General features: G+C 34.5%; 2 protein-coding genes across 2 annotated transcripts in view; one reads left to right on the forward strand and one right to left on the reverse strand.

Annotated features, from left to right (window-relative positions):
- Positions 1–490: 490 nt before the first annotated feature.
- On the forward strand, positions 491–4,303 carry LOC145000266 (protein unc-13 homolog). The gene is made up of 5 exons (XM_078959467.1): positions 491–1,129; positions 1,256–2,131; positions 2,217–2,669; positions 2,755–2,941; positions 3,143–4,303. Exons 1-5 carry the CDS (start codon positions 602–604, stop codon positions 4,114–4,116), a joined length of 3,018 nt encoding a protein of 1,005 aa, XP_078815593.1. The 5' UTR covers positions 491–601; the 3' UTR covers positions 4,117–4,303.
- Positions 4,304–4,374: 71 nt separating this feature from the next.
- Positions 4,375–11,344, reverse strand: part of LOC145000267 (protein NRT1/ PTR FAMILY 5.2-like) — a 10,675-nt gene continuing 3,705 nt past the window's right edge. The window contains exons 3-4 of the mRNA XM_078959468.1: positions 5,492–6,051; positions 4,375–5,409 (exon numbers count right to left, since the gene is read on the reverse strand). Of these exons, the coding sequence (XP_078815594.1) occupies positions 4,512–5,409; positions 5,492–6,051 (1,458 nt within the window). The 3' untranslated portion in view covers positions 4,375–4,511. The remainder of the gene's footprint in view (positions 5,410–5,491; positions 6,052–11,344) is intronic.

Below are 11,344 nucleotides of genomic sequence, written 5' to 3' on the forward strand. Positions count from 1 at the left end.
CCTTCCACCTCCATGTCACCGCCATCGTCTTCCTCAACATAGTCGGGATGGTGCTTAACATCATCTTCATTGTGGTCTGCAAGAGAGAAGAATAATGGAAGAGAGGAGAAGAGAGACCTGATTGGCGTCCTCTTCCATCCTCCCTAACATGAACTACCACGATCACGAGCCACTACGAGGCACTGTGATGATGTGCACGATCGTGGTTCATGGACGGCTAGACCATGGAGGCTTTCATCTTGGGTATACCAAACTACCTTATCTCTAGATAGTCTCGTTGTCTTGGATTTTTTTGGATAAGTAAATATCTTAGTTATATAATACCAAATGCAAAAATAATTATTATGGCAGTTGAACCATGCACTTGGCGTCTACAAAAAAATGATGGCCTTTGAAAAAACATGGATATCTATGTCCAAAGAAACTTAACAACCTATTTGTCTCTCTCCTCATCCTTTTTGTTTTCCCAAAATTTAAAGATTAATAAAAATTAAAAAGGATGTTGAGTTGCTCTCGTATGTCTTTTCCGCCGGATATCTGACGACGCATCTCTTGGACGGAATTTGACAACCCCTTGTCATCTTCACCAATAATTACCACCATGCCACAATATGACAACACCAACACCACCACGACCCGCCTAGATCACGACCTTTGTTGGCCTTTCGGAACCCTCGAAGGCCTTGACCATGATGACATCCGTACGACCGCTTATGAAATATTCTTCACGTCATGCAGATCGTCGCCAGGTTTTGGAGGTCGTAATGCCATCCAATTTTACTCGTCAGAAAGTAATGGAGGGGATAATACATCTGGTGGTACCGGATCTCCGGCAAAAGCTGGGGTTCATGGGGTGGGGATGGCAGTAACCAGTAAAATCAAGAGGGCGCTTGGGTTGAAGATGCTAAAACAATCTCATTCTTCACGGAGAAGCAACTCCTGCGGGACGAATCCCATGTCTCCCGGAGGACCCCACGGAAATGCGAACCCCGGCATTGGATTCTCGACTGTACCAGGGAGGTCCAGGAGGCCATTGACATCCGCAGAGATCATGCGGCAACAAATGAACGTGCCGGAGGCAAGTGATAACAGGCTGCGAAAAACACTCATGAGAACCCTCGTTGGACAGGCAAGAAATTAAATGTTTCACATCAATCATTAATTTCATCGATTTTTTGAATGATCGATCTATCATTCATGCTTCTTTAATTAATTACAAAACTAGGGCTGACAAATTGAATAAAATAATATATAGATGGGAAGACGTGCAGAGACGATAATTCTTCCATTAGAGCTCCTCCGGCATCTAAAGCCATCTGAATTCAACGATTCAAAAGAGTATCATATCTGGCAAAAACGTCAACTAAAGATCCTCGAGGCAGGACTCCTCCTTCACCCGTCAAACCCCCTGGATAAATCTGACTCCTTTGCAATGTGTCTTAAAGACGTGGTTCGTAGCAGCGATGTCAAGCCAATTGATACCGGAAAAAACTCTGAAACCATGAGAAACGTGTGTAATTGCGTGGTTTCATTGGCATGGAGGAGTGCCGATGGGTGCCCAACTGATGTTTGCCACTGGGCTGATGGTTTCCCATTCAACGTTAACCTCTATTCTGCCCTCCTTCATTCTATATTCGACTCAAAAGACCAGACTAGCATCCTTGACGAGGTGGATGATCTCCTTGAGCTTATGAAGAAAACATGGAGTACTTTCGGAATCAACAAACCCATGCATGACTTGTGTCTCACTTGGGTACTTTTCGAGCAATATGTTAATACAGGACACGTGGAGAACGATCTTCTTAGTGCCTCCTTGACCATGTTGACAGAAGTGGCAAATGACTCCAAGAAAGTTGATAGAGAGCCCGTCTATGTAAAAATGTTGTCTTCTGTCTTGACTTCAATGACTAAGTGGTGCGAGAACCGATTGCTGGATTACCATGAAAGTTTTAACAAAGGAACGATTGGTGTGATGGAGCATATTCTTCCTCTAGTTTTCTCGGCCACTAGAATCTTGGAAGAAGATGTACCTGGATACGGATATGAACTGAAAGGCGATCTAACTTCAGATTCTGCAGGGAATAATGTTGACCAATACACCAGATCATCTTTAAAGAAAGCATTCACCAAGGTAATTAGCTAACACATGATTTCATAAACAATTAATATTAGGACTTGATGAGGTAGTATGTATCTATCTATCATACATGTAACAGATGGTGGGGAACCGAAATTTGATAAGCAGAAACATGCCATCACAACAAGTGTGTGAAACACTTGTTCAATTAGCAAATGAAACAGAGGAATTAGCGTTTAAAGAGAAGGAAACTTATTGCGTGGTGTTGAAGAGATGGAACCCTATATCAGGTGGAGTCGGAGCCTTGACACTGCACTCATGCTATGGTGTATTGTTGAAGCAATTCTTGTCATGTAATTCTGACATCAGCCACGAGATGCTCACAGTCTTACACCGAGCTGACAAGCTTGAAAAGGTGCTGGTTAACATGATCGTTGAAGACTCTGTAGAATGTGAAGATGGTGGCAAGAATGTTATAAGGGAGATGGTCCCTTATGAAGTTGATTCCATCATTGCAAAATTTTTGAAGCAGTCCGTTGGCGGCAGGCTGAAAAAAATCAGAGAGGTTGTTCACCGAGCCAAGGAATCCGAAGTACGTAAAAAAAGTTAAAAATCATTATTTAAGCAATCTAATAATTATGCTAACTCAATTAATTTCTTCATTTTTTTGAAACAAGACATGGAATCCAAAGTCGAAAACTGAACCTTATGCACAATCAGCCGTAGAGCTACTGAAGCAGGCTAAAGATCTTTTGGTTTCCTTCTTTGAGATTCCAATTGCTATATCTGAAACTATGGTTGAAGATTTTGCAGATGGAGTTGAGAGAATTCTGCGAGACTATACTACTTTCGTTGCCTCATGCGGTACACATATGTTGTTGTTTTTTTTTTTTTTTTTTTTTTTTTGTTAACGGGCTTTTTAGTTAGAATAAAGCTAGGACTCCCACGTATCTAATATATTGACTATATATATATAATATGATCTCATCAAACATACGGTATCAATTTTATTTAGAATATTGTCTAAGTTTTAAAACATGATATGTGCTTATTGATTCTTCTCAGGTACAAAACAAAACTATATTCCGGCACTCCCCCCTCTAACAAGATGTAGCCGAGGATCAAAATTAGCAAAACTCTGGAAAAAAGCAACACCTTGTGCAGTATCAGGAATGAGTCCGTATCATTTAGGGTTGGAGGAAGGCAACCATCCACGACCTTCCACCAGCCGTGGAACACAACGTCTCTACATCCGTCTTAACACCTTACACTACCTTATTTCCCAACTTACTTCCCTTGAAAAGTGTTTCGCCCATTCCTCTAGAATTATTCCTTCACATAAAAACCGTGCTAGCAGCAACCGCCGCCATGCTGCCGGCGGGGCCCACTTTGAGCATGCTCGATCCTCCATTATGGCTGCCACTCAACATGTGTCCGAGGTCGCAGCCTATCGCCTAATATTTCTTGATTCAAACTCGGTTCTTTATGGCAGCCTATACGTAGGTCATGTAGTGAATGCTCGAATCAGCCCAGCTCTTAGAGTTCTCAAACAGAATCTGACCCTCTTAAGTGCTATCGTCACAGAACGAGCTCAACCTTTGGCAATTAAAGAAGTCATGACGGCTTCTTTTGAAGCCTACCTTATGGTTTTAATAGCTGGTGGAGGGACGCGATGTTTCACTAGGGTGGATCATGAGATGATTGAAGATGATTTAAGGCATTTGAAGAAGGTGTTTACGACTTATGGAGAAGGGCTTGTACTCCAGGAGGATATGGTGGAAAAGGAGGCTGAGACTGTGGAAGGAGTCGTGGCCTTAATGGGAAAGTCAACCGAGGAATTGATCGAGGACTTCACTGTGGTGGCCTGTGAGGCTAGCGGTATTGGAGTAAGTTCAGGGCAAACATTGCCTATGCCTCCCACCACAGGAAGGTGGTGCAGCAGTGACCCTAACACTATGTTACGTGTTTTGTGCCATAGAAAAGATCGTATTGCAAATTCATTCTTGAAGAGAACTTTCCAGCTTGCCAAGCGGGCCTAAATATGCTTTAAGTGAAATAGATAAATTGCACAAGGATCGACTAATTCTAATAATCTCAAATTCAAGGGATTATATTTCTATAGGGAACATACAATTGAAGCAGGACATCAACATCTTGTAAATTCTGGTTTTTCGGGAGGTGGACATCGAGTTTTTTAGTGAAATTTATTCTTCATTCATTGTACAATGTATATTCATTTTTTGTAAATAATTTCATCTTCTAAACGCATTGTTATAAAAAAAATTACTGGTGCGAGATGATCAAAAACAAAGAACAACTACACATACATGTTTACAACAATGCACCAACATCACATGTACGTATATGATTTTACGTACAAAATCAATCCTTTTTCATTTCATTATAAATATTTTCTTTTTTCACGATTAGATCTTCAAGTCAAGTTGAATCTTGATGCCGCTTCTTGTTTAGCAACCGTATGTTCAATGTTTGACTTCAACTCTTCTTGAAGAATGACCATAGAGTCTGAGACCTCAGCCTTGTATACATAAAACTTGGTTATTACAAGAAAGAAAATGAAGTTCAAGAGATTGAGCACAGCAAAAAACGCATAGTAATAGTCGAGATGAGAGGCATTGAGGTTGTTCAAGATCCACCCTTTATGACCATTCCTCATGGTAAGATGAGAAACCGTAGACAAGAGAAAACTACTAAAGAAACTTCCAACCCCAAGACTTGTCATGGAATATGATGTCCCAAGACTCTTCATGCTTTCCGGTGCTTGATCATAGAAGAACTCAATCTTGGCTACCTCAAGAAATGAATCTGCCATTCCCATTAATACGAACTGAGGTAGCAGGATGAATATTGACAAAGGAACTTGCTTCCCACTCTCCACTACACCATGATCTTTGGCGACACTTAGCCTATATCTGTCAGTTAAAGATGCTACTACCATTATGATGATGTGAATAACCATGCCTGTTCCCATTCTTTGGAGGAGTGTGATCCCTCGTGGGTTCTTGGTCCACTTTGCCATTATTTTGACAAAGAAGCAGTCATAAAGCACTACACATATAAGCATGGAAAGGGTCACAAATCCTGCTAAGCTGGCTGGTGGGATTTCAAAGCTTCCGATTTTTCTCTCGAGAGTTGTTCCTTGCTTAACAAAAAGTGTACTAATCTGTGCGATCATTGTGCTTGGGACAATGGTTGCTATCAAGATTGGGATCATTCGTAATATTTGTTTGGTTTCTTCAACCTCGGTTACAGGACATAGCATCCATGGAATTGTGTTGTCCTCTGTTCTAACGCATGCCTTGTTTAAGAACCTGAATTAAATCATGTAAGGGAATACTAATTTTTTTAGAAAAATGAAGAGTATAACTAGATACAAAAAGATGATGTGCAAACCTGAGTGTGGGAGTGGAATCGATCCTATATTTTCCTTTCTTAGAATACTCGGTTGGATCAAGTTCATAAAGTTGTTTTGGGTCAGTGGGGAGAGGTACCTTCCACTTCTTCACAGCAACAAGAATGACCCTAGCCATCTTAGTGAAGGGGCTGCCAGTCGGAACTTTGTGTCGATAAAAAGGTGTTCCAGCCAAGAATATCAAGATCGATATCAAAAGGCCAAGAGTAGGGAGGCCATAACCAAGGGACCATCCGACATTGTCTTGTATGTAGACGAGAACTGTGTTCGCAAAGAGGGTACCAAAGAAGATGCTAAACATCCACCAATTGAAGAAGGAAAGTTTTTGGGCCTTCTCTTTTGGGTCAAAGTCATCAAATTGATCAGCACCGATGGTGGAGATATTAGGCTTGGTGCCACCTGTTCCGACAGCGAGTGTATAAAGGGCACCAAAGAATACGGCAAGCTGCAACGTGGAAACTTTCTTGCAATCGGTCCCAGAATCGCAACTAGGAGGCTTTAGTCCAGGTAGTGAAACTGATAGTGTGAGTAAGCACATTCCCTGTTAGAACAGTTTGTTGTTATAGGTGGCTAATCGTAAGATATTAAAAAAGCAATTCCTGAAATACGTTCATTTTAAAATATCATTATCAAATCATTCAGATTTTAGAAATTAGAACCATTATACAAGTTTACATATTAAAATTGTTACAATATAGCTAGTTATATTGAAGTCCAAAGTGTGTTTCATAAGTGTTTCAAACCTGGATCAAGGCTAATTTCATCAATTTTTTAAAGTGAATGGCATGTAAAATATATAGTACATTACTAGAAAAGTGTGCATGTATCATTTTTTTCGACATTTATATTTTAAATCTTTTGTTATAGGTATAAAGGTGTTTTGCAATCATGATGATATGAGTGAAGAGCTTAAAGAAAAACTTGGAAATTTTAAGACAAAAAACAAAAAATACCAAGATTACTCACCTGTAACAAGAAATAGTCAAGATTACTCACATATTTTGCTTCGACCCTTTTGATTTTGTAATTTGGTTTCAATGCTTTGAAGAATTACTATTTTACTAATCCAATATTAATATTTATTATGGTAGTTAAATGTTAAAGTTTTGATTTTTGCATATAAAGTTTGACATACATTTGTGAATTCATATTATGGAATAAGAGATTCGACATCTATAGATCGTTGTTAAAATAGAAATTTTGTTTATTTATTAATATTCGGTGATGGAATCTGGAGGTTCCCATAGTAATTTGTGGCATTAGTAATCCGTCGTGGAATCTGTAATGGTTTTTCGATAGACAATTAATTCGTCGCATTACAGAATTATCCATTGCTGATACCTCAATTTCTAATATATATATATATATATATATATATATATATATATATATATATATATATATATATATATATATATATATATATATATATATATATATATATATATGACACTTAAGTTTTTAGGTTTTTGTCAGTTTTGCTTAAAGTTTGATTTTATGTAAGTTTTTGCTCTTATATTTTCCAAAAAAAAATTTTCGGTTTTCCTCTTTTACCGGTTACAACAGGTTTTTCAGGTTATCATTATATTAATTTTACAAAAAAAAATCTCTTAATATTAAAAGGTTTTTTTTACCCTAAGTATTTTTTCTTAATATTATATGTATTTATGCAAAAAAAAAAAAAATCATAGTTATATACAAGAAAATGCTTAATTAAATATTGTATTTACTAACGTTATATATATATATATATATATATATATATATATATATATATATATATATATATATATATATATATATATATATATATATATATATATTGTGTGTGTATGCTAACGCCTTGAAATCAGTAATAAGATTTGAAAGAAAACTAGCAGGTACTAAGAGATTAAATATCTTCAAAGATCAATGACGAACAAGTATAAAAAAAACCTTTGTCATTATTACAAGTTGTTATTTTTAAATAAAAATATATAATTAAAAAAAATAGGTAGTGTGCTGCTGTCCATTTTACACCTCTCAGCGCCCCATGTACATTTTGTATATATTGAGATGGATCAGTATTATAATTTTATTTCTAGAATATTTATAACATGTTAGGATCGAAATATCTTGTAGTTCCATCCGGTTTCTATTGTTTTCGATTTCATATATTGGGCCTAAGCCTTGTAGATACATGTGCACAACAAAATTGCGTATTTGATTTGCATATTAAAATTTAATCCTACCCTGATATGAATAAAACCAATATCTAAAGATGTAATTAGGCTACACGGTGTGGACTCGGGTTACCTCGGCATGGAGCTCGGCGAGCTCGACAAACACCACGCCGACCCCTCGGCTTGCCAAGCTCGGCTCGATAATTCGGCTATTGATCACCGATGAGAGAGGATGCATTGGGAGAAGGAAGTTTTTTTGAAGTGGTCAAATTTGACCGTTTTTTCAAAAAAAAAAAAACTTAAAAAAATCATTTTTTTTTTTTACTTTAAATACATACCACTCTTTTACATTTTTTACGTCACTTTACAACCTTCAAATTATCACTCAAACCATTCAAATTTTTTTGAATAAATTGCTTCCACCTCCTACCCAAAAGCTCAAAAAAAATACCAAAAGAAACACTTAAAACTCAAACATCTCTCATTCTTCACCAACATTCATCCAAAACCAACGCGATCGGCCTATTTAATCTCTACCGTATCTTCATTTTGGTGGTGTTTACTATCCATTTCAAGCCTAAAATCAACCTCAATACCAAAATCATGCACAATACCAAAATCAACCTCAATTCCAAAACCAACCACAATTTCAAAGACAACTTCAGTTTCAAAATCAACCACAAATGAACTTCTCATCCCAAATGATGCATGAGTTCAATCCATTTGATGATCTTTTCGAGCCCCCAATGAACCACCAAACCGAAACGGAAACTGTAGTCGTCCCGGAAACAAAATTTGAGCCGGAAGAGAATCAGCCACAAAAACAAAAAAAATGGAAGGGCGCCTCCAAAGCAAGGGACATTTGCCAAATAAAATTCGTTAGCGCGTGCTTAGGTTGATGTTTCTGAAGATCCTGTGGTTGGAAACAACCAGGATTGTCCAACTTGCTTCTAAAAAATCGCGCACCAGTTATTGAACGAGATGAATCTTGGTGATTACCCGAAAAAAGACCAAGTTTATTCTAAATGACGAAATGTTAACAAAGTCGTGACGGAGTTCAACGAGTTGTTTCGAATGTCAAACGACAATAGCAAAGTGATGCAAATGACGAAACAATTTTATAAACAACTCTTGAAATGTATCGAGAAAAAAGGGGCGCCATTTAAAGTTTAATATGTTTGGAACGTTGTAAAAATGTCAAAAAAAAAGTGATAAGATGTGGCATCTTCTCAAACATTTACGGGTGGTTCGTCTAAAAGAACAAGAACGTCTGAAACGGTACATAGTCAATCGTCTGATGCACATATCGGGATTGATCTCAATGAAGAGGAGCCTTTTATGGTTCTAGTAGCCACTCGTCCCATTGGAAGAGACAAGGCCAAGCGAAAGGGAAAAGCAACGACAACTACTTCTGAAGACGTGTAAAAACTATCAATGAAAATGGACGGGTTAAAGTTTTCCTTGGAGCGCTACTTGGACTTTGCACAAGAGAAAGAAAAAAACTCATGCTATGTCAATTTTAACGAGACCCACAATTGAGTTGTCCGGACGCGAACGAGAAATGGCTATAAGAGCCAAAGAGGAGCTTGCAAAAAAATATAACATCTAGTTTGTGTGTGCGTGTGTGTTTTTATTTGACATTTCTATATTTTTTTAAATTTCTAGGTTTGTAATTTGAATATCTATGTTTTTTTGGTGTGTTCTATTTTTATTTTAAATTTAATGAATTTTAAATTTTAAAAAAAAAAAAATTGTTATGTTTAAATTATTTATTTTGTATATCAAAAAAAAAATAACGTAGAAAGTGTGGCACACCGTGCTTACCAAATGACAAGTTTTGCTAATAATGTGATAAATGTGATGTGGCGCCTACGTGGACCATGACAAATATGACACTACACCCACTACCTTAATGATTTGGTTTAATGATTTGGTTTAATCAAATCAGGATCCCATTATAGACATTGGAAAATGGATTTGGACCTAATAATTGAAAAAAAAAAACTTACCAAAAAAATCGGTGCAAAACCAAAACAAGGGGTTGGAAACCGGATTGGATCTATTGTAAATTGGTTATACAAGTTCACACTTTTTAGGGGAAAACCGGTTTAAAACCGAATGAAGTTGAGAGAAACAGAGGTTGATCCAAAATTTTAGAATAACGGTGTTCTAAAAGATGTTAAAATGAATAACACAATAGAGTATTTAAATTTAAAACAAAAATTTACAAAAATATTTGTCTAAAAGCACTTCTATACTGATCAATACTTTTCATAAACTTATTCACACAATCCAAAAACTTTTTCAAAGTTTATAAATAGGTCATATATATATATATATATATATATATATATATATATATATATATATATATATATATATATATATATATATATATATATATATATATATATATATATATATATATATAAAAGATTCAGGTTCATTTGAGACCATTCTAATTTTGTGAGACTGTGAGATCAAATCTAAAAATAATTTTAAAATGTAAAATAAATGGAAAAATACAAAAATTCTTTTTTTAAATATTATTTTCGGAACTTCAATTAATTAAAAAAAATATAAAAAAATATAAAAAAAATAAAAAAAAATAAAAAATATTCCGTTTTTTTTTTTTTTTTGAAAAATACGTTAAATATTCTAAATAGAATATTACACTGATATATTCTAAAAAATAATTTTAAAATGCAAATTAAATGGAAAAATCTAAAAATTCTTTTTTTAAATATTATTTTCGGAACTTGAATTAACTAAAAAAAAATAAAAAAAATAAAAAAAATTCTATTTTTTTTTTTAAAATACGTGAAATATTCTAAATAGAATATTACACTGTACATATTCTAAAAATAATTTTAAAATGCAAAATAAATGGAAAAATCAAAAAATTCTTTTTTTAAATATTATTTTCGGAACATGAATTAACTAAAAAAAATTTTAAAAAATTTAAAAAAAATTAAATAAAAATAAAAAAAATGCATCTCACGGTCTCACAATATATAGGTGGTCTCAAATGAACCTAACCTTTTATATATATATATATATATATATATATATATATATATATATATATATATATATATATATATATATATATATATATATATATATATTAGTTACATATGTTTTGATATAAAAACGTCAAAGTAATATTTTAACTTAGATCTATATAAGATTACATAGTTAAAAAGATAAAGGTCGCAACAAAGTATGTTGAATACTTCTTTACCTTTATAAAATTTTCATTTGTAAATTTCTAAAGAAGACCTAGCTAAATTGGGATTCTATCGTTGAAGGTCTCTTTAAATCAAGAACGTTTTCAAATTTTAATTATTTTTATAAAATTAGAAAGAAAAACAATATCAATAATATTCGATATTTGATGCATTTCGAACCTACCAATGATATCTATTTAATGGTATTAATTTTTTAAATATTTTTTATAATGTATAATTTGATAAATTAATGCAATATAATAATTTAAATAGGGTATTTTAATAGAGAATGATATAAAATAGGAAGTATAGATAAAACAACCGACAATTCCGCCTAAAAATTACACCACATTTTGAGTTTATTTTAAGAACAATACCATTTAAAAACCAATCCAAAAAGATTTAAAACCCCATTTTGTAAAGTTCCACTTGCACATATTAT

This window comes from Lactuca saligna, chromosome 6 (assembly GCF_052625555.1).
Source record: "Lactuca saligna cultivar CGN05327 chromosome 6, ASM5262555v1, whole genome shotgun sequence".
NCBI classification, from domain to species: domain Eukaryota; kingdom Viridiplantae; phylum Streptophyta; class Magnoliopsida; order Asterales; family Asteraceae; genus Lactuca; species Lactuca saligna.

Coding starts and splice junctions, on each gene's coding strand:
- LOC145000266 (XM_078959467.1), top strand. CDS start 602: ATGCCACAATATGACAACACCAACACCACCACGACCCGCCTAGATCAC. Junction 1,130..1,255: donor TGAGAACCCTCGTTGGACAG/GCAAGAAATTAA, acceptor AATAATATATAG/ATGGGAAGACGTGCAGAGAC. Junction 2,670..2,754: donor ACCGAGCCAAGGAATCCGAA/GTACGTAAAAAA, acceptor TTTTGAAACAAG/ACATGGAATCCAAAGTCGAA.